We start from the raw sequence: 17,279 nt of genomic DNA, 5'->3' as shown, positions 1-17,279 counted from the left end.
TCAGAGGTGAAGGTGTACACAGGCATGGGTGTAACACTGGGACGGTCATCTCTCCCTGGTTCCTGGGGACAGGTGGATAAGGAAATCTCAAAGGTTAGAGAGACAATACTGAGTTGAGTCCTTTGTCCTCTGTGTGGAAGGTGCTACTTGCTTTACCAAGTGTTCATGTGCCTCCTCGTATATCGCTGAATCCATAGCTTAATTTTCCCATCAGTGGATGAGGAATAATGTTTTCGCTAGATACTGTGATTGTCAAGGGATAGCTGAGATACTACAGCCAAATAGTTTGATGATTATAAAAGCAGTCTGAAAGTAGTTGTTTAACTTTGGACTCTTTTGCACACCACAGTTAGTGCATCTAAAAACATTACTGATGCTAATGTTTGAAAACTTGGTGTAATTATAGAGTCTTGTAAAATTCAAGTTGTCTGTTTTGCTTCTTATACAGCGTGTTACTTGTGCTTCCATTCAGGTAGAACAATTCCTTGTGTGTGCATTGTTTTGGAAAAAAAAAAAATGAAGAAGAAATGAGTGCTTAATGGAAATAAGTGAACTGTTTGATATAGCTTCAGGACCTGGGGAATCTGAGTGGCTATAATCTGCCTTATTTAAAATTACCTGCCTTATTATTTTTGTATTTTTTGGCAGTAATGTTGTGCTTGACATTATTATACTTAATTATGCATTTATGAAATGCATATTATGAAAAGGTTATATTTTAAGGTAGTTCTCCTTAGAGTGATGCTTTTTATAAGGATATACAAATATACAAGGGCTGCACTGAAAACAATGCCTCCTATTTTAGTATGTCGGCCTACAATGTCAGAGGCAGATGCTGGTGGTATGGCTATAGAGACTGACCCTTCCCACCAATATCTCATTACACGTTGTTGCCATGTGACAGTTGTAAACAGAGGGTCTGTCTGACAGAATAGTGTCTGACATGGAAGTGTGTATGAAGCAAAGGTGTGTCACTGAATTCCTTCATGTGGAAAAAATGGCATCCATTGATATTCATTGATGCTTGCTGAACATTTATGGAGACCAAAGAGTGGATATAAACACAGTGAGGTGGTTGGGTGTCCATTCCAGCAGTAGCAACAGTGACCAGAAAGATGAGTCACGTTGTGCCCATGGTGTCCCACCATGAAAGGAAGCGTCTCAATTAACTCATTACTGTGAATCAGTAAATTACAACCAGGGAGCTGTGTACTGAGCTGAATATTGGCTTCAGTGTGTTGGAAATGATAGCAGGAATATTTGAATATTGCAAAGTTTGAACCAGGTGGGTCCCACAAATGCTCATGCAGGAACAGAAGTGAGACCTTATGAAAGGTTTTCAGGACTTATTGAACCAATATGAGGCTGAAGGGTGGTGGATGGTGGAGCACATAGCTGCTGTTGGCTGGGCTGTCCTACCTTGCCCACCATATAGTCTGAATTTTTTTACCTTCTGACCTCCATTTGATGAAAGATGGGCAACATTTCTGTAGCAATGATGCCATACAGCTATGAAGTTGTGGGTCACCTGTGCTAGTGCAGATTTTTACAAGGGTGGCATACAGGCTCCTGTTCATTGCTGGTGAAATGGTGATGGCTGCGATTTTAAAAACAAAAAACAAAAACCAACAAAACAACGTGTTTTGTAGCTGAGAATTCACTCTGCCAAGTGGTGTTATTGTGGTCTTTGTTTCTATTGTAGTTTCCATGGAAATAAATAGGAGGCACTACTTTTGAAGTGACCTAGGTATATTGCTTTTACTAGCTTCCTGCCTTACCTAAATCTCAAGAGTCTGTGGTGTGCACTTTCTCCTTTTGTCAATTTCACAGAATGTAGCATAGTTAGTCCTCCCTCAACTCAACAGTACAAGCACTGATTTAAAGATCCACAAGGACTAATTGATTTGTGGAACACACAGTATTTCTATAGCACAGTTTTAAGTGATTTGCAGCTTATTTCAGAAAACCCCATCTTCTCTTTTCCAGCTGTGATAAAATGTAGAAATGAGACATGAGTGTTTTTTGTCTGTCTCACCTCAGAGACAGGAATATCTTTTCCAGTGGGAATAGAACTCCTGCTAATTTGTCAGGATCACAGCACCTCTTTAGAGGTGGAGATAGAACAAAGCACTCTCAAGAAAATGATATTCAAAAAATTTCATGCAAATGAAACATTGCAAATTGGTAATTCTGGTAAAATTTATATGTATTTATCCATAATTTTACAAACTTAATAGATGTGCTTCAGAGTTTTTACATTATTTTAGCTACACTGGCTGAGCATGTAGCAAAGGCAGTAGAACTTTATTTTGGAGTTCTGTATCCTGGGACAGCACAGTATGACTGGATTTGCAGAGTATGTGTTTCCTTTTCCAGTGCTGTGCTTTGGCACTTAGTCACTTGCTTCTTTCCAGCAGAAAACAAGCATAAAAATATTAACAAGGAAGAAACTTGATGATCACGGTTTCAAAGCCTAAAAGTACGTGTAGTGAGCTGTGTTATCCTGCAATGAAAATGTGTGGCTGCAAATACTGCTGTACTTTGGACAAGTAAGCAATTATCTCAGGCATTCAGCTTTGATGGGCTTGATGAAGTCTGAATTGGCTGTAAGCAGAGACAGTTGGCTCTATCTCAGCTCTGTTTTCATCTGTAGTTGCTAACTACTAATATTTCAGATGCAGAAAATGGCTGACAAAATGCAGAAGGGAAGATCTGCTTAAAAAGAGTAACGAGGAATGCTTATCTTAACTGGTTGCATGTTTTTCAGGTATCAAAGCAAGCCAAAGAGTTTCTGGAATATGTGTATGAGGAGCCACTGATTGATATTCAGCAGGAAAATCCCATGTTGTACAAGCACGTTGAATCTCTGGCAACTGTTGTCCGCCTGAGACAGCAGTTAAAATCTCTGCGAGCTTATTTGTTCAGCTGCAGAGCAGCAGTGGCTGAAGATCTACGTAGAAGGTAAGATCCAGAGACAACATGTAGCACGGAAGTATAGTTTCTTTTTTGTGTTGTTTTTTTTTTATTTTACCCCTTGTGATCTAGTTCTGAAGATGTTACCCCTTTAGAAAGGTGTTGTGCTTGGATGACTTCACTGGGCAGCTGGGATATTCTACTGCCAAAGAAGATGGTTCCAACAGGTTTTATAGGGTCTAAGTATCTGAAGTTGTTCTCGACTGCTATTAGCCCAGAGGCCACACAGTGTAGTGAGCATCTTTTACTACTCCTCAGGCTTCTTGACTTTGCATGAATATCTTTAAGTCAGGTATGACAGGTCATGCTCCCTGGCACAGCATCTGTCTTTCAAGTTATCTAAGTATGGTAGCTGCTGTCAGGAGTTTGAATCAGCTCACAGTATAGCCAGGTTTAATCGGTGGTTGAGTCCTTCTGCCCTCCTCTATGATATATATGATTTCACAAAAATGCAGTGGGAGATGCAGTCCCCTGTGAGTGACTCAACTCATGAGTTATGTGATGCCAAAGCAGTCATGCTCTTGTTCAGTCACCATCTTTTCTATGCATTTCTTGGCCCTGTGGAGCGTTTTGTTTATTGGAAAGTAGATAGTCACAGCACAGCAGAAAATGTTTCTCAGCTTAATTGTTCTGAACTTTCCTTGAAGAAAATAATCTAAAAATGAACAATCTTCTTAAAGCCTGCAAAACACAGTGGTGACCTTAAAAGAAAAACAAAAGAAAAAAAAAAAACTAGGTTTCTTTTGTCCTAGATTTCCTAAAGAGACTGGGAGATAGCCGAGGCTATGCTGTGTTGTGATACTAGTGGTTACAGGTATATGTAGCTGACATCACTAAGCATTTGTGAGTGTGAGACAAGTCCACAAATAAGAAATCCACAGCTTTGAAATTATCAACTTCCAAAGGACAAGAAAGCAAATGCCATCAGTGACTGTGTTTTGAGCATAATTTTTAGGGATGGTGGGGATCTGAACTCTCTGAGAGTAAGAGGGGACCAAACTAGTGTCTTTATTCCAGGCAAGTGTGAGGTGAAGTCTGCCATTCAGTGGACAACCACGTTGTTTCTTTGAGTAACCACATGAAAAACAATATAACAGAAGGTTTATGGAGAGAGCCCTACTAAGTTCTTGCATCAGACCTGCTGGACTGTCTGTATGTGTTTGTGTATGTGTTACTGCACAATCCCCGTTATTTTATAGGGCTGCTCTCACAGCATTTTAAGAATTAGGATGCTTTTTTATCTGTTATTTCAGACTATAGTATTATCTTGCAGAGCTGTCTTACTCTTCAGCTACAATTATTTTCCTATGCCATCCTCTTCAATTGCAATAAAACTAAAAGGAGAAGAACATTCATGAAGACTGCTGTTAAGGAAAAGTGGCAGAAAAGAAATTGTGTCCTCTTATTAATGCTGAAGAAAAGAATGCCCTAATTAAAATGGACAGGAGGAGGCAGAAGAGGCTGAAGGTACTTAAGTAAGAGAGCTAAAGAAGAAAGATCAAAGGAGGTCTAAATAGAGAAGTCCATGACCTAGAGACAAAGGGATGATGGAAAGCCAGGAGAAGGGGATTTGAAGATCCAGAGCTGAGGGAAGAAGGAGATAAGGAAGAGATCTCAGGAAATGAAGAGTTAATAAAGAAATAGAGTCGGGGGGTGGGAGGGGAGCAAAAACTTGCCTTCAGAAAGGAGAGGTGGCAAGTGCTGAAGAAAGAGAAGACAGAACAGACAAAATCTGTGCGTGATCTTTTCTTGGGGTGACAGGCATGGGGGGGAAATGGGAAAAAGAAAGGTCACAGAAGTATTATGGTAAGCATTTAATACCAACTCTGATTAGGCAAAAAAAAAAAAAAAAAAAGAGAGAGAGAGAGAGAGAAGCAGCAGCAGCATAGGCAAATAGGTCACATCCTGCTTTGTGGCTGTAGCTGAGTGGTTGTATTGGCTGGTCATTACTGGCGGTTTGTTCATCAGAATGAAACACCCAGGAAAGTAGGAGGGGAGGATGAAGCACGCGCTTTGTTTTCTTATTTAAGGGTTCTTTCACACTGTCTCATTCAAACTCTATGGTGGAGAGAACCTCAGCTGAGAAAGGGTGAGAACATTAAGGCACTGATTTTGTACAAAGAAAGCATCTCCAAGTTGGTTGGATTTGTTAAAAGTGCTGTAAGAGTCACCGAAGGAATGTTTCAAAAGCACCAAAAGCACCTTTGAATTCAGCTTCTTCTCAGGTTGTGAAATCTCCATTGCAGTGAGTTTTGGTGCTCAGTTGATTCTTAAGGTCTCCTGAAAGATGTTTGCAGAAAGGGAAAGGTAGAGAAGTCCTTTTCCCAGAAGCGGGTATCTTGCCAAGAACTGGTCCCTATGTCTTTATTTGGTATGTGTAGTATCGCAGCCTGCAGACCCTCACTATCAATGTAATGGCTTTACAGAGCACAACTGACAAGTAAATATGTCACTTAAATTTACCTTTGGTTCATCATGTGGGCCATTTTTTTTTTAAAAAGGAGTTTAGAAACAACATGAAGAGACAGCATTCCTAAAAATAGTACCATTTCCGAGTTAGAAATGAATGAAGGGAGGAGAAAATCCAGTTATCTATCTGGCTCTGAAAACATTATTTTTCTGCTTGGTCTTCACCTAGTATGTGAATGACTATTAATCACAAGCAAGTGAACACAGCATCTTGGAGACCTGTCAGGCCCATATAAACAGACTGAAACAAACTGTTAATATTGCTGTCTAGGGAGAACTAAAAACAGACTGATTAATTATATTGGCACCTTGCTGCCTTTGAGACACTAATAGAGCCTGCCTTTTTAGGGAAAAGCATATCGCTCTGAGGTTTCTTTTATTAATACTATTTGCATTATCATCATCTTTAAATCTATACCTTCCTCTTGAACTCAGATCACAAAACGAAGATGGCAATGAATTTGGAAACTCTTGATGTCCTCTGGGAAGACAAAACTGTTTACAGTGCTTACAAGTCATTTTTTTCTGAAGAATTCCAGATGGCTATAAACCAGGTTAACTTAGGATCCAGTTAGTTTAAATGTAGAAATGCTATTTATAATGCCTTGTGTGCAAAGATAGGTACTTTGGGAACTTTGTGAATCTTGGCATCTGTTAGGGTACTTAGTTCTGGGCTTTGAAGAAGCAACTGACTAAGAAAAACTGGAAGAGAAAAAGGAAGGAAAATAGGAAAAGAAGCAGTAGAAATCCTTGAAGTAGCTAGCAGGCTTACAGTAAAGCATTGGTCTTCATCATTTATAATGATTTGTTTTCACTTATTGCTCCTCCAGATTCTAAACTTTTTATAATTACAAGGGAGGAGAGGAAAAGAAAAAAAAAGTAAAGAAAACCAGACTTGGCTGAGAGGAGAAATAAGGCCCCCCACTGGTGCATATAACAGTGTTCCCCAGAGATTGGCCTGCTGCTGAAGCAAGCCAGTTGGTGAGCACCCTGTTTTACAAGCGATGTTGTTACGTGTGGTATGTTGCGGCCATCACTTCAACATTGCAACAGACATAATTTGCTTCAAATGTCTTTACTCAACAAGTTCTCACTTGTTTTGGTTCAGATTGAAGTGTACGAGACAAGACCTAGAACCAATACAGATTTAGTACAAGTGGAGCTATACAAATCCCATCACAGCCTGCTGCTCCCAGGGTAGATGAATAAATGGCACAAGCAAACAAGATTACATCAGTGAAGTGGATAGGTAGGAAATAGAACAAGAATCCCCAAGTCCATTGAAAGAATAGATTATTCTGTGAAGCTGTACTGAATGCTGTGTTATTTTGGCTTTACTTTCTTCCTTTTGTTTTAGGGTGTGAAACAAGCTAACTGTGCTCCCATGTCATAGTCTGTCTTCCTCTGTTCTTGTTCTTGTTGAAGGCTCTTCTGGGCAGAGACCTGCCAGAGTGGTGTGTTTGTTTGTTTTTTGGGGGGGAGGGTGGTCTTCTGGTACTTCCATGTCTACTGTAGGGTCGTGTAACCTATGTTTACTTTGGAGCACTCTCTGAGCTCTCTTCTCTCTGAACTACACACCTGAACTCGCAGTGTTGCTAGCCCAGGTGTTATAGACAGATGGCAGTAGAATGAGGTAAGATAGTCTGCAATAGATTCTGCAGTACTTTAGTGTTCATTCTAGTGTTCTCTGTTGTAATCAGACATTCTGTGTACGGTGGTGAGAAACTACATGGAAAAACTTCCCAGATACCTGGATGTATTGCATAGTGTTATAAGAAAGCTGAGTTAGAGCTTGCAATTGCAGGAGGAAATTAAAGGTACACCTCCAGTGCTGCAGCCCCGTGGTTCTGGGTGAGCCTGTGGGTTTGTCAGCATAAAACGGAACAAGCCCAAATTCAGCTGTGCTGAACAATAGTGTCCTGTCACTTCCTACAGTGTGGTCTTAGACGTATCACTTCTGACACAAGGATAGATTATTTTCAAAATATTTGTGTGGCAATTGGAAAACCTGTCTAAACACATCACACAATTCCTGATTGATCTTATGCAATCACTATATAACCAAATACCTCACATATGTGAAGCTGGGGCTGTGTCAGGTCGTCTTTCAGACCAAGAACAACAGAAGTTCGTTAAGTCATATTCAGACTGTCAAAAGAGAGTGTTTTTCTCTGCATTGGATAAGCCATTTGGAAAGTGGAAAATCCCAAAATAAGAGAACAAAGGCACAGCTTGTGAAAGCAATTGACTGTAAAAAGAAAATTTGAGAAATAGAGCAGCAGAAGGATGTGTTTTCTTGGCACAGAGCTCTGAGTTGAGAGAAAAAAGGAAATATGTTGCACAGGTGATTAGAAGGAGGGAGGGAGAGAAAGACATTCAAAGAAGATATGTGGATATCCTGAAAGGATCAAGTCTTAAGACCAAATGACATCTACAAGGAAGGAAGGATGAAAAAACAAATGCAGAGAAGAATGCTCGTGCCACTGATTTATGTAGATACTGTGCATATGTGATCATTAGACTAGCTAAAATGAAGCATGCCTGTTTGTGGAGCTCTTACAAACAGACCACCTCATTGTTTCAATTCTTGATTTTTTTGTTTTGAAGAGGTAGCTTTGTTTGTGGGCTTCTTTCAAGTAAACACCATAAAAATACATTTGGCTAAAATTCTGGAGGGCTCAGTGTGAACTTAAAGTAGATTTTGAGCTTTCACTTCAACTTTCTGGAGACTGATGCAAGAGCAACCGTGGGCAGAAGGTTACAGTACTGCAGTCTGGTTAGGTCAAGGGTAAACTGAAAGCTCACAAGCCAGACCTCAACCATTGTAAGCATCCAGCTGAGGTGTGTGCTGTGACCTGAGATATATTTTCCAGTGGATCTTCAGGTTCATGTTAGTGTTTTCTGGTTTAGGGGCACATCTGCACCTCTTTGTCAAACAAGCCAGTAGTACTTGATTTCTTTCAAAATGATTGTTTTCATTCTCTTTTTGAGACTAGATTAGTTTCGAAAAATAATACAGTGATTTAAAAGTAAGTTCCTTTTGTGGACACCACATTAAATATTACTTGTGCCATTTTCATTCCAGTGTTTTCATATCAGAACTTACAGTAGGGAACTTCAAGGATTCTTCTTAACTTGATTTCAAAATTATTTTCAACCTATTTTGAATTCAAGATGAAACTTATGTTTCTAACTTATTCTCTGCATTTTAGTAATGATGGTTTTTGATCCCTGAGTTTGATTGGTAGTAATTCGTGCCTTTCACAATTTTACCTTAACCTTAGTGAGATAACCACAGAGAAAAGGGACTTACTACGCTGCATATTTGCTGGTAGTTTATGTACTGATTTGGGATTGCTGATGAAAGATTAGCTTGTTTAGGAATGCTCATGGGGAATTTCATAACAACATGAAAAATAGCTTTACCTGGACATGCTTGGTAATCAATCTAGCACTTAGGGTGGGTTGAAGTTTTTTAGGGAACGGTTGCTCACAGAAGAGTTCCCTTGTGAAATTGAAATGGTTCAGAAATGCTTTTTTAACCAAAACCCTGGATATGGATGGGGGGAGACAGAAGGGAAGGAAAGCAACAAACACAACAATCTGGTGTAAATACCTCAAGAAGTAAATCAATTATACTTTATTGATTTTATTACTGTTTTCATTTTCTTAATTCATTATTAGCTGTTGACTTCTGAATCAGTAGGTTTCCCAGGGCCCTACTTCCCTGAGTAACTCTTATGTTTGACTGGGAAGTTGGGGTTCTCTTCTCCCAGTGTACTCCAAGGAGCTGGGATTGCTAAGGAAATGCAATATAGCAGAAGCCTGAATAAAATTAAAAGAATTAGCAATGCAAGGAAAACATTCTACTTTTTTTCCTTAATCTTTGTTGCTGTTCTGTAACTTAAATTAACAGTCCCATGTATTTGAGTTAACTGGTGAGTTACTTACCTCCCTCTCCACTTCTTAAAGTAATTCTGAATAATTTGAGGTGTGGTGAAAGAGATATGAGCATGAGCTTCTCCTACCTGCTTGCTGCATACACAGTCACAGCTGTCAGAGGTGCACAATGCAAGGATTTAAGAGGTTCTGTTGCCTCTTGTCCAGGAGGTAAAAAAATGTGTTCAGGCTAGCAGGAGTGGCAGAAATCAGACTGTGCTGGCTTGCCTGCTGGTGCAGTAGCTTAAAAGTAAACTAGTGGTGATGTTTGTCAGGTGGTACAGTAGCTTAAAAGTGAACTGGTGGTGTAAGTCACAAGGCTAGACTACAAACAGTGCTGGCTGAGGAAATGGACTTGGTATCTGGGGTGCTGTGCCAGCTTGTGGGTGTAGCAGCTTCCTGCAAGAGAGGTGGAGAGAACTGTTGAATGTGTCTGCATGCTAGTCTGGTGCATCTGCATCTCCCATGAATCAGAGCTCAGCCATGCATATCTTAACCTGGCCAAACAAGACGCTCCTGGCTGGCACATGAAATCATGGCGCCAGCTTCCCCTTCCCTCCCTGCCCCCATCTCCATTTTCAGCAGGCTTTTTGGTACAAAAGAGACTTGATTGTGTCCACCTGCCAGCTAACTTGATTTCTTTTGATTGTGGTGTAAAAAGAAGAGTTCGCTTTGCTTATCACATTTGTACTTTGGTTATAGTGTCAGGCTTGAGCAGATTAATTGGTTGAAGCTTTAGCCAAGCTGTCAGGGTATTTAACCCACTGGAGAAAAATGACCCAAGCTGATGATAAACAGGCTTTAAATGCACAGCAATTACTTAGTGCTAACAAAGCACCATGACTACACACTTTGTCCAAATGCAAAAAGCAAAGCCTTATCAGTGATTCTGTTTGCAGGAGGACACTAAAAGATAACCTTTGTTTGTGCAAATACTTACATGATAAGATCCTCTGAAAGGAATCAGTTGAAATTTCAAGTTCTATCTTGCCTGAAGGCTGATATATATCAAACAAGAAATAATAATAATCACAATCTGAGAATGCTTAATTCTCTGTTTCAGTTGGACCCAAAGTCTCAGAATGGTAAGTTTCTTTCCTGCTCACACTGACTGCTCTCTTTGCTAGCATGTTAGAGTAAAGCAATTAAAAGACTTTTAACCAACAGGACTTTGGATTTCATTGTTCACGGGGATTGGCAAAGCTAAAGGGCTGGTTGGCATTGAACTTAGTTTGTTCACTGCAGACTTAATTCTGACTGGTAGACAGGGTTTACAGCGCTGCAATCCTGTGACTCACAACTGTTCTGTTTTGCATCAGTGATGAAACTGGGCTGGGAGTTTCCAAACCTCGTGAAAGCTTAGGAGGTGCTTTTAGTGGGACGTGCACTCGATACCATTTGCTTCTCAGGGGTCGCAGGTCACATTCTGAAGCAGCAGAAGTTTGAGTTTTTATTGTGATGAGTCCTAACATCTTGCATTTGACCTCTGCCTAGCTCACCCTGAGTTTTTTCTGTGCCTTAAGATTTGACTGAAAGGACACTGTTTATTGAATGCTTTCAATTGACTTTAGAAAAAAAAAATCAATTTCTCATAGAGCATCAATCAAAAGATTTACAAAATGGACATATTTTCTTTTGCTTTTAATTGACTTGCAAGAGATTTCCCATTTGGTGTTTGTAAAGGACCTTTATGTCAAAGGAAAAACTTAAAAGTACCAAATGCAAACACATGTTTTGGTCTTTTCAGGAAGAGAACTTAAATGAACCCAAGCATGTTCTAAGTTCCTTCTCATGTGGAAGGTAGTGATGTGTTTTCTAGTAAATTGTTTCTGAGTGTAGTTACCCCATTCTGCTCTGCATTGTGTTACAGTTTTAACCACAGATGTGATTCTGGGCTGAATTGGATGCCATGTAGTACTTTGTCCAGATGCTAATGCAATGGCCATGTGATTGTGTGAGTCCCATTTCACCTGCTGTACTCTGATATCTGGTTTCCTGTGGTCAATTTTAATTACTGTTGGCAGAAGGATGAAGATAAGACTTGAAGTCTGCATGAGAAGAAGTATCTTGAGACAAAAAGGGAGAGAGATTGAATTATTAACTTATTCCTGTGTGCCCCTACTGCAAAATATGACATATATGCATTTATCTCTCTAGGTTTAGAGAACCTTTATGGAAGGCCTGTGGAAATGCTGTGTGTCATTCATTTTCTTGTTCACTGGACTGCTTAGTCAATGTGGCTTTCCTGCTCCAACTGATTTACTTGCATTTTATAGTATTTGATTGTTGTTTTCTTTTAAATATGCATTTGTCTGGCATTCTAGTTCCATTTACTCTTGTTCTCCACCTACTAGAGGCTGAGAACACTAGTGGTAAACATGTTTTTTTGGAGCAGTGGGTTCCCAAGTTACAATAAATGAAAGTAATGTCTCCTACTTTATTATTTTGGCTTACAATGTCAGAGGCAGATATTGGTAGAATGGCAGTAAAGGTTGAACCTTTTCACCAGCATTCCGTAACATTTTGTTGCTCAGCTCACAACAAGTGAGGCAAAGGCATGTAATTTATATTTTAAAAGATCAGGGACTGAGCTTTTAGACCACTGAAGTGCTTTCACGTTTGTTCTCTACTTTTGGGGATGTGAGCAGGTGTTGAAGGAGTGCTTTGCACCACTGCAGCTGTTAGAACCACGGACCAGACTGGTTACTTCCTAAGAAGTTTTGTAAACCGTTATTGGTAGAAGTTCTAACTTCTCAGCTGTTCTTCTGTGGCCTACTACAATCAAAATATGAGTTTTTTAAATTTTTTTTTTTTTTGAGAAAGATTGCAAATTTGAAACCGTATCAGCATTACTTACTGAGGGTTTTCTAATGTCTCAATTTTCATGTCATTTGGAAGTAAGTATTCTTTTCACTGGGATGTCATTTGTGTGTGTGTTTCTGTTTCTAACTTAAGACTGAGAGAGTAGAGCCAACTTCTTTTCTGCAAAATGGGTTTGGAAGGAAGGAGGGATGCTGGAACTGCAGAGTTGCTACTGCACACATGTTTCAGGAGGGGAGGTGGGTGCAAAGAGAGGTTGACTGTCACCAGGGCCTGTGCTGGCTGAGATCTCTGGCAATGGTCATCACTTCATCCATAGTTTGTTTTCCATCAGCATGCTTTTTAGAAGTTAAAACTTGCAGGAAATAAAATGCAGTCCTTGAAGGCAGGGGAACGTGATGTTAGTCACTGATATTAGTCATTGACAGTTTCTGCCTTATGGGCTGTTCAGGCTACAGACTTTCTGTAGCCTAGAAAAGGAAATCTTTCATTAGCTGATTATTTTCCTTAGCAGTACTGCAAGGGCGTCAGCAAATAATACACTTCCTGGCAAAGCTACCATGCTGTTTAGTGCCTGTGTGTGATCAGGGAAGAATAAAGGGGAAATTTTAATGAGATGAATTGTATGAGAGCTGAAGAATACTAAAGGCTTTGAAATGCTGCTCAGAGTTAAATCTTAGCAATCAGTTTTAATAATCTTCTACAAGTAAATGAGGAATCCAAGTGTTGCATGTTGTCTGATATCTGGATTTTTTTTACTGTTTTCTAGCTATCTTTGACATTGTGCCAAATGTGTAATGAAGGCATGATGCAGCGGAGCCACTGAAACACATTCATCTCTGATTGAAGCAAGGGCATAGCATACAGAACTGTAAGGGGAAAATGCAATGACTTAGTGAGGCAGCAGCTGAGAAACAGCTGGTTAGGGCAGACGTGCTTGGTGAGTTAAGAAAGAACTAGGGCATAATCTTGCTCCAGAAGAGTGCTATGAAAATAGCAGTGCCCAGTTGCCAGTGCCTTGCTTGCAAAACTGTTTTCTTCCCACTCCAAAAAAGATTAATTTTGTTTGTTTGTTTCAAAAAAACACAAAAGGGTTGTCAGGATTTTGTACCACTCACTTAAACAGCAGTGAGTTCTAAGACAGTTTTGAAAGCATCACCTTAAAATAGTTGTTTAAGGTACCTGATAAGCAGGATGAAACAGGGTGCTTCCATTATTTGTCAGATTCAGTGTTTTGTCAAAGATTGCTGTTGATGGTATTAGGCCTGCTGATTTGTGGTTGAGCTAATTGTGTTACTCCAGTTTCTAAAATCTGAGTTCCTGTGTACTTTGTCATTAGTTTTGTGTTAGCATCAAATTCATATCGATCTTTCAGTATCTTGACAGTTTCTTTTTGTTCATGTCCAATGGTCTTTCTGTTCATTCAGTTCTACCATTGCAGACAATTGCAAAAATTGCTCTTCGTCAGAGCTTCATTCATGTGTTTTAATAAGGTCAGTAATTTGGTTTCTGTGTTACCTGAAAACTACATGATTGTCATGATTGTAGTGTAGGAAAGTGAGTTGAGTTCCTTCTCTAAAGAATATACATTGTAAAATAGTTGCTCTTCTGGACTTGGTTTCTTCCCCCACCCCCCCCCATGCCCCAAGAGTGATGTGATTATCTTCTCAGTGGAATACCTGAGCATGGTGTTAAATTTGTTCTAGGCAGATGGAAAATAAAGCTGGTTAGCTGGCTGTGCCTCTGTTGGTTTGCACAAAGACATTTTAATTAGGTACTTTTCTCTTCCCAGCAGATGTAAGGGTTTTCATAAACTTTTCTTGCTAATGTCCATTTGACTTTACAAAGTTGATTTTGCTCCTTACTCTAACCCCGTTGTTCATTTTATTACAAGTCACTCTAAAGACATATTTATTTCAGTTTCTGTAATTCAGCTTTATTCCCCGTCTGTCAGACAATAGCCAATGGTCTTGCTTTAAACCGTGTTTTATGTAAGAAAGATATAAATTTCTCAAATAAGTCTTTGTAAAGTTTATACCAATACAGATTTTCTATATGCAAAAGAAAATCTATAGCAGTCAGTTTCATGGTAGAAAACATGTTGGTGAATGACACTGGTGTGGTATTCATTCTCATTGTGGAAACTGTGGAGTAGCTGTGTCCTTGAGGAATGTTGAAAAGTAGTTAATGACAAATTCTATCTCTAATGCCTTTGTTTTGCAGTCTTTTGGGAAAGGGAGGAAATCTTTGAGTTTCCCAGTCAAAAAAACCTATATTTCAGAAGCATATCAGTGCATCAATTCTTCTTTCTTTCAGGATCTTTCCAAGAGAGTATCTTCTTCAGCAAATCCATCTTTATTCTCTGGCAGACCTCCAGCAGGTAAGTTCATTCAACTAATTCTACTTTTTTCTTACCCACCAAGCATCTTCAGTGCTAATTGTATATTCCCACTTCAAGTTAACCAAAACATAAGTTGCTTTACTTTAAAGCGATCTCTGTTATATATGGTTTGATATCAAAGTGGGCTAACAGGGCCATTGGTTAATATTAAGAGAGAAAACCTAGAGCTGCAATGTTGAAATAGAACTGGAAAGAGGCCACAAGAGAAAACTTTGCTGGGAGAAATTTTCATCTGTGCAGTGGAGACTTCCCTGAAGCTCAACTGGAGACAAGTAGTGACAAGTAGTATTTACTTTTTTGCTTGAAAGAGTAGTTCTTTAGGAATTTGAGTTTGCACAGTCCCTAGTGCAACATGCTCATTCAATAAGTCTGCTAGGTATTATAACAATACTGAAAAAGAAAAGTTCAACAAGCACACTACAAAGCCAGGCAGTGTTACTTTGACCATGGAAGAGATAATGTGCCAACAAAATGTGTCTTTGTGTTGGTGTTGATTGAGCTAAGTGAACAGCTTGCAGTGCATCTGCCTGAACAGCAGAATTATGTCTCATACAAGATTAAACAAGAAGAATTTGGCAAAAAGAACTGAAAAGGACAGGGAATCCAAGGTGAATGTGCTGCTGTGCTTAGGTACACAATGAAGGAAGCAATGAGGTAAGATGTGCTAGCTGACCAAGCTGCCATCTGTGTTCAAGCTCCTATGCTGTTGTCAATGACATGGAAAACATATTACTATAAGCTTCTTCCTCTGATATTTCACTTGTCCAACCTTACTTTTTCTGCAGGGTAACAGGCAGCATAGTAAGTTGGAGGTGTTTGGTTGATATCTTAAATTGATGTAGTTCAAATTGCCCTCAGAGCCATAGAAACTACAGAGCCACAGATTCTGCAGGCTTTTGTTGGCTGGTGAAGTCACAGAATTGAAATGACTCCATATATAAAATAAAAACAGTCATCTAAAGCAAATTTCTACATCCTTTCAGCATGTTCTGCTATCATCTCTAATAATCAAGCCATGAAATAGCAAGCTACTTAACTCCAGAGCTGCAGTCTCCCTGGTGGGCCTGTCTATTAGCCTCCAGTGCTTTGTAAGCTGCTTAATCAGTTTCCAACACTGGTAGTAGATGTTTTAGAAGCAATCAGCAGCTTATGGAGCACCCTGTGGGAGGGATGGAGGGTAGAAGTCAGAATTCATTCATTGATTTAGCAGTTCCCTTTAGTATGTTTCTTTGTGTTTATTTGTGTTTGCAAAACACCTTCTCTTCCCCTGAGGGCCCAAGCCCCAGATTTATCATGTTTAGAGGCAGTATAATTTGATTAACATTTCTACTGGGGTTGGTTAAATTGGATTTACCTTTTAATCTAGCCATATCCTTGATGTCAGCCTGGAAAGGGTTTTTCACATTTCAGCATCTACAGGTTTGAATTGCCTGTTTTTGTTAAAATGTAACCAAGTTGGAAAGGGGTGGAAGACCCTGGTGAAAGAAATAGTAACACCCTTATAAGACCCCAATATGACCCCCAGTTTGCCCCTTCCTACTGCTTTCTCCTTCTGGCTCATCATTTTGCAATCAGCTGCAGTTGGGTTGAGGTATTTTTTAATCCTAAAAGTTTTCTCTCCTTTTGATTCCTCTACTGCCTATTTCTTCATATCCGTGAGCTGCTTTTACACTGTTTCCTGCTGTCGTGTATATTGTGTGTGTTTGGAGAATTAACTAAAAGTTTTATTAAAGATTAATGGGAAGATAAAGCATGGTGAGTGAATTAGAAAAGCAGAGAGGGGTAATCTGCAGATATAAGCAACCTTTACCTTGGTTAGTCACAGCTCAGTTCTGATTGTTTCCTAGCCAAATTCTCTTTGAAGATCCTGGAAAACATGCAGTCATTTTCAACCAAGCAGTTGGATTTTAGAAATGTGCTGAGGATCTTTTCTCAGGTACTAAAAAAAAGTTGGAGGTGTCAGAAGACGAAGCATCATACAGTGTTATTTTAAAAGGAAACACAATTTAAATCTCTTGCCAGGCTCAACAGATCTCCATGCCTAGATGTTATGGGTGTGGCAGAGTACTTATTGGAGGTATCTGGTGAGAATGGTTGTAACTTGGACCTACTTGGCCAGGGCTCTATTAGGGAAGACCTCAACTGACATTCAGAACTGAGGGAGGAAAAAAAAAAAACAGACAAGATGCCATTAATTTTGGAAACTTACCTAATTCTTAAGTGAGGAGGTACTTTTGTAATGGCAGGTGTGAGTAAGTCCCTAACATTTAACCAGAGGCAGTAGGTAATACTTGTTATTTGTGTATGTGTGTTTATTTAAAATATATAAAAACACACATGCAGCCTATCAGTGTTGCATTGCAAACCAGCATCCTAGTGACTACAGTGAAGTTTATAGCAAGTCCATCCATAGACACACTCACGAGGAATTTATTCTTAGCTTCTTTTTGTCCTCATTGTCATTTTAGGCATTAGCAGCTGAGATAACTAACTAGAGGTATACATATTTAATGAGCAGAAACAAAGTGTGACAGCTTTCCTATTCCATCCCATTGGTACACTTGTTTTTCTTCACAACCCTTGCTATGATCACCTCTTCAAAGAATAATTTGTTCTGTGTCACTGCTGAGCCTGCCACTAAAACATTACTGCTTCCCTGTTAGCTAGTTTATTTCAG

At 39.4% G+C, this 17,279-nt stretch overlaps 1 protein-coding gene across 4 annotated transcripts in view; it reads left to right on the top strand.

Annotated features, from left to right (window-relative positions):
* PLEKHM3 (pleckstrin homology domain containing M3) overlaps nt 1–17,279 on the top strand; it is a 94,725-nt gene that overhangs the window by 32,297 nt on the left and 45,149 nt on the right. For 3 of the 4 annotated variants that reach the window (XR_014948342.1, XR_014948343.1, XM_015868218.3), the window contains exons 5-6: nt 2,768–2,961; nt 14,518–14,581. Coding sequence is in view for 2 of the 4 variants with exons in the window: in XM_015868218.3 (XP_015723704.2) it covers nt 2,768–2,961; nt 14,518–14,581 (258 nt within the window). In the remaining 2 variants the exon portion in view is untranslated. Of the gene's footprint in view, nt 1–2,767; nt 2,962–6,550; nt 6,671–14,517; nt 14,582–17,279 lie in introns of those variants that run through there. The other variant, XM_085553384.1, reaches the window with a different exon arrangement.

Source organism: Coturnix japonica, chromosome 7 (assembly GCF_054131305.1).
Source record: "Coturnix japonica strain WE chromosome 7, WE-NBRP24, whole genome shotgun sequence".
Lineage (NCBI taxonomy): Eukaryota > Metazoa > Chordata > Aves > Galliformes > Phasianidae > Coturnix > Coturnix japonica.
Note: the sequence above shows the minus strand (reverse complement) of the source record. Positions and strands in the feature narration are given on the sequence as shown.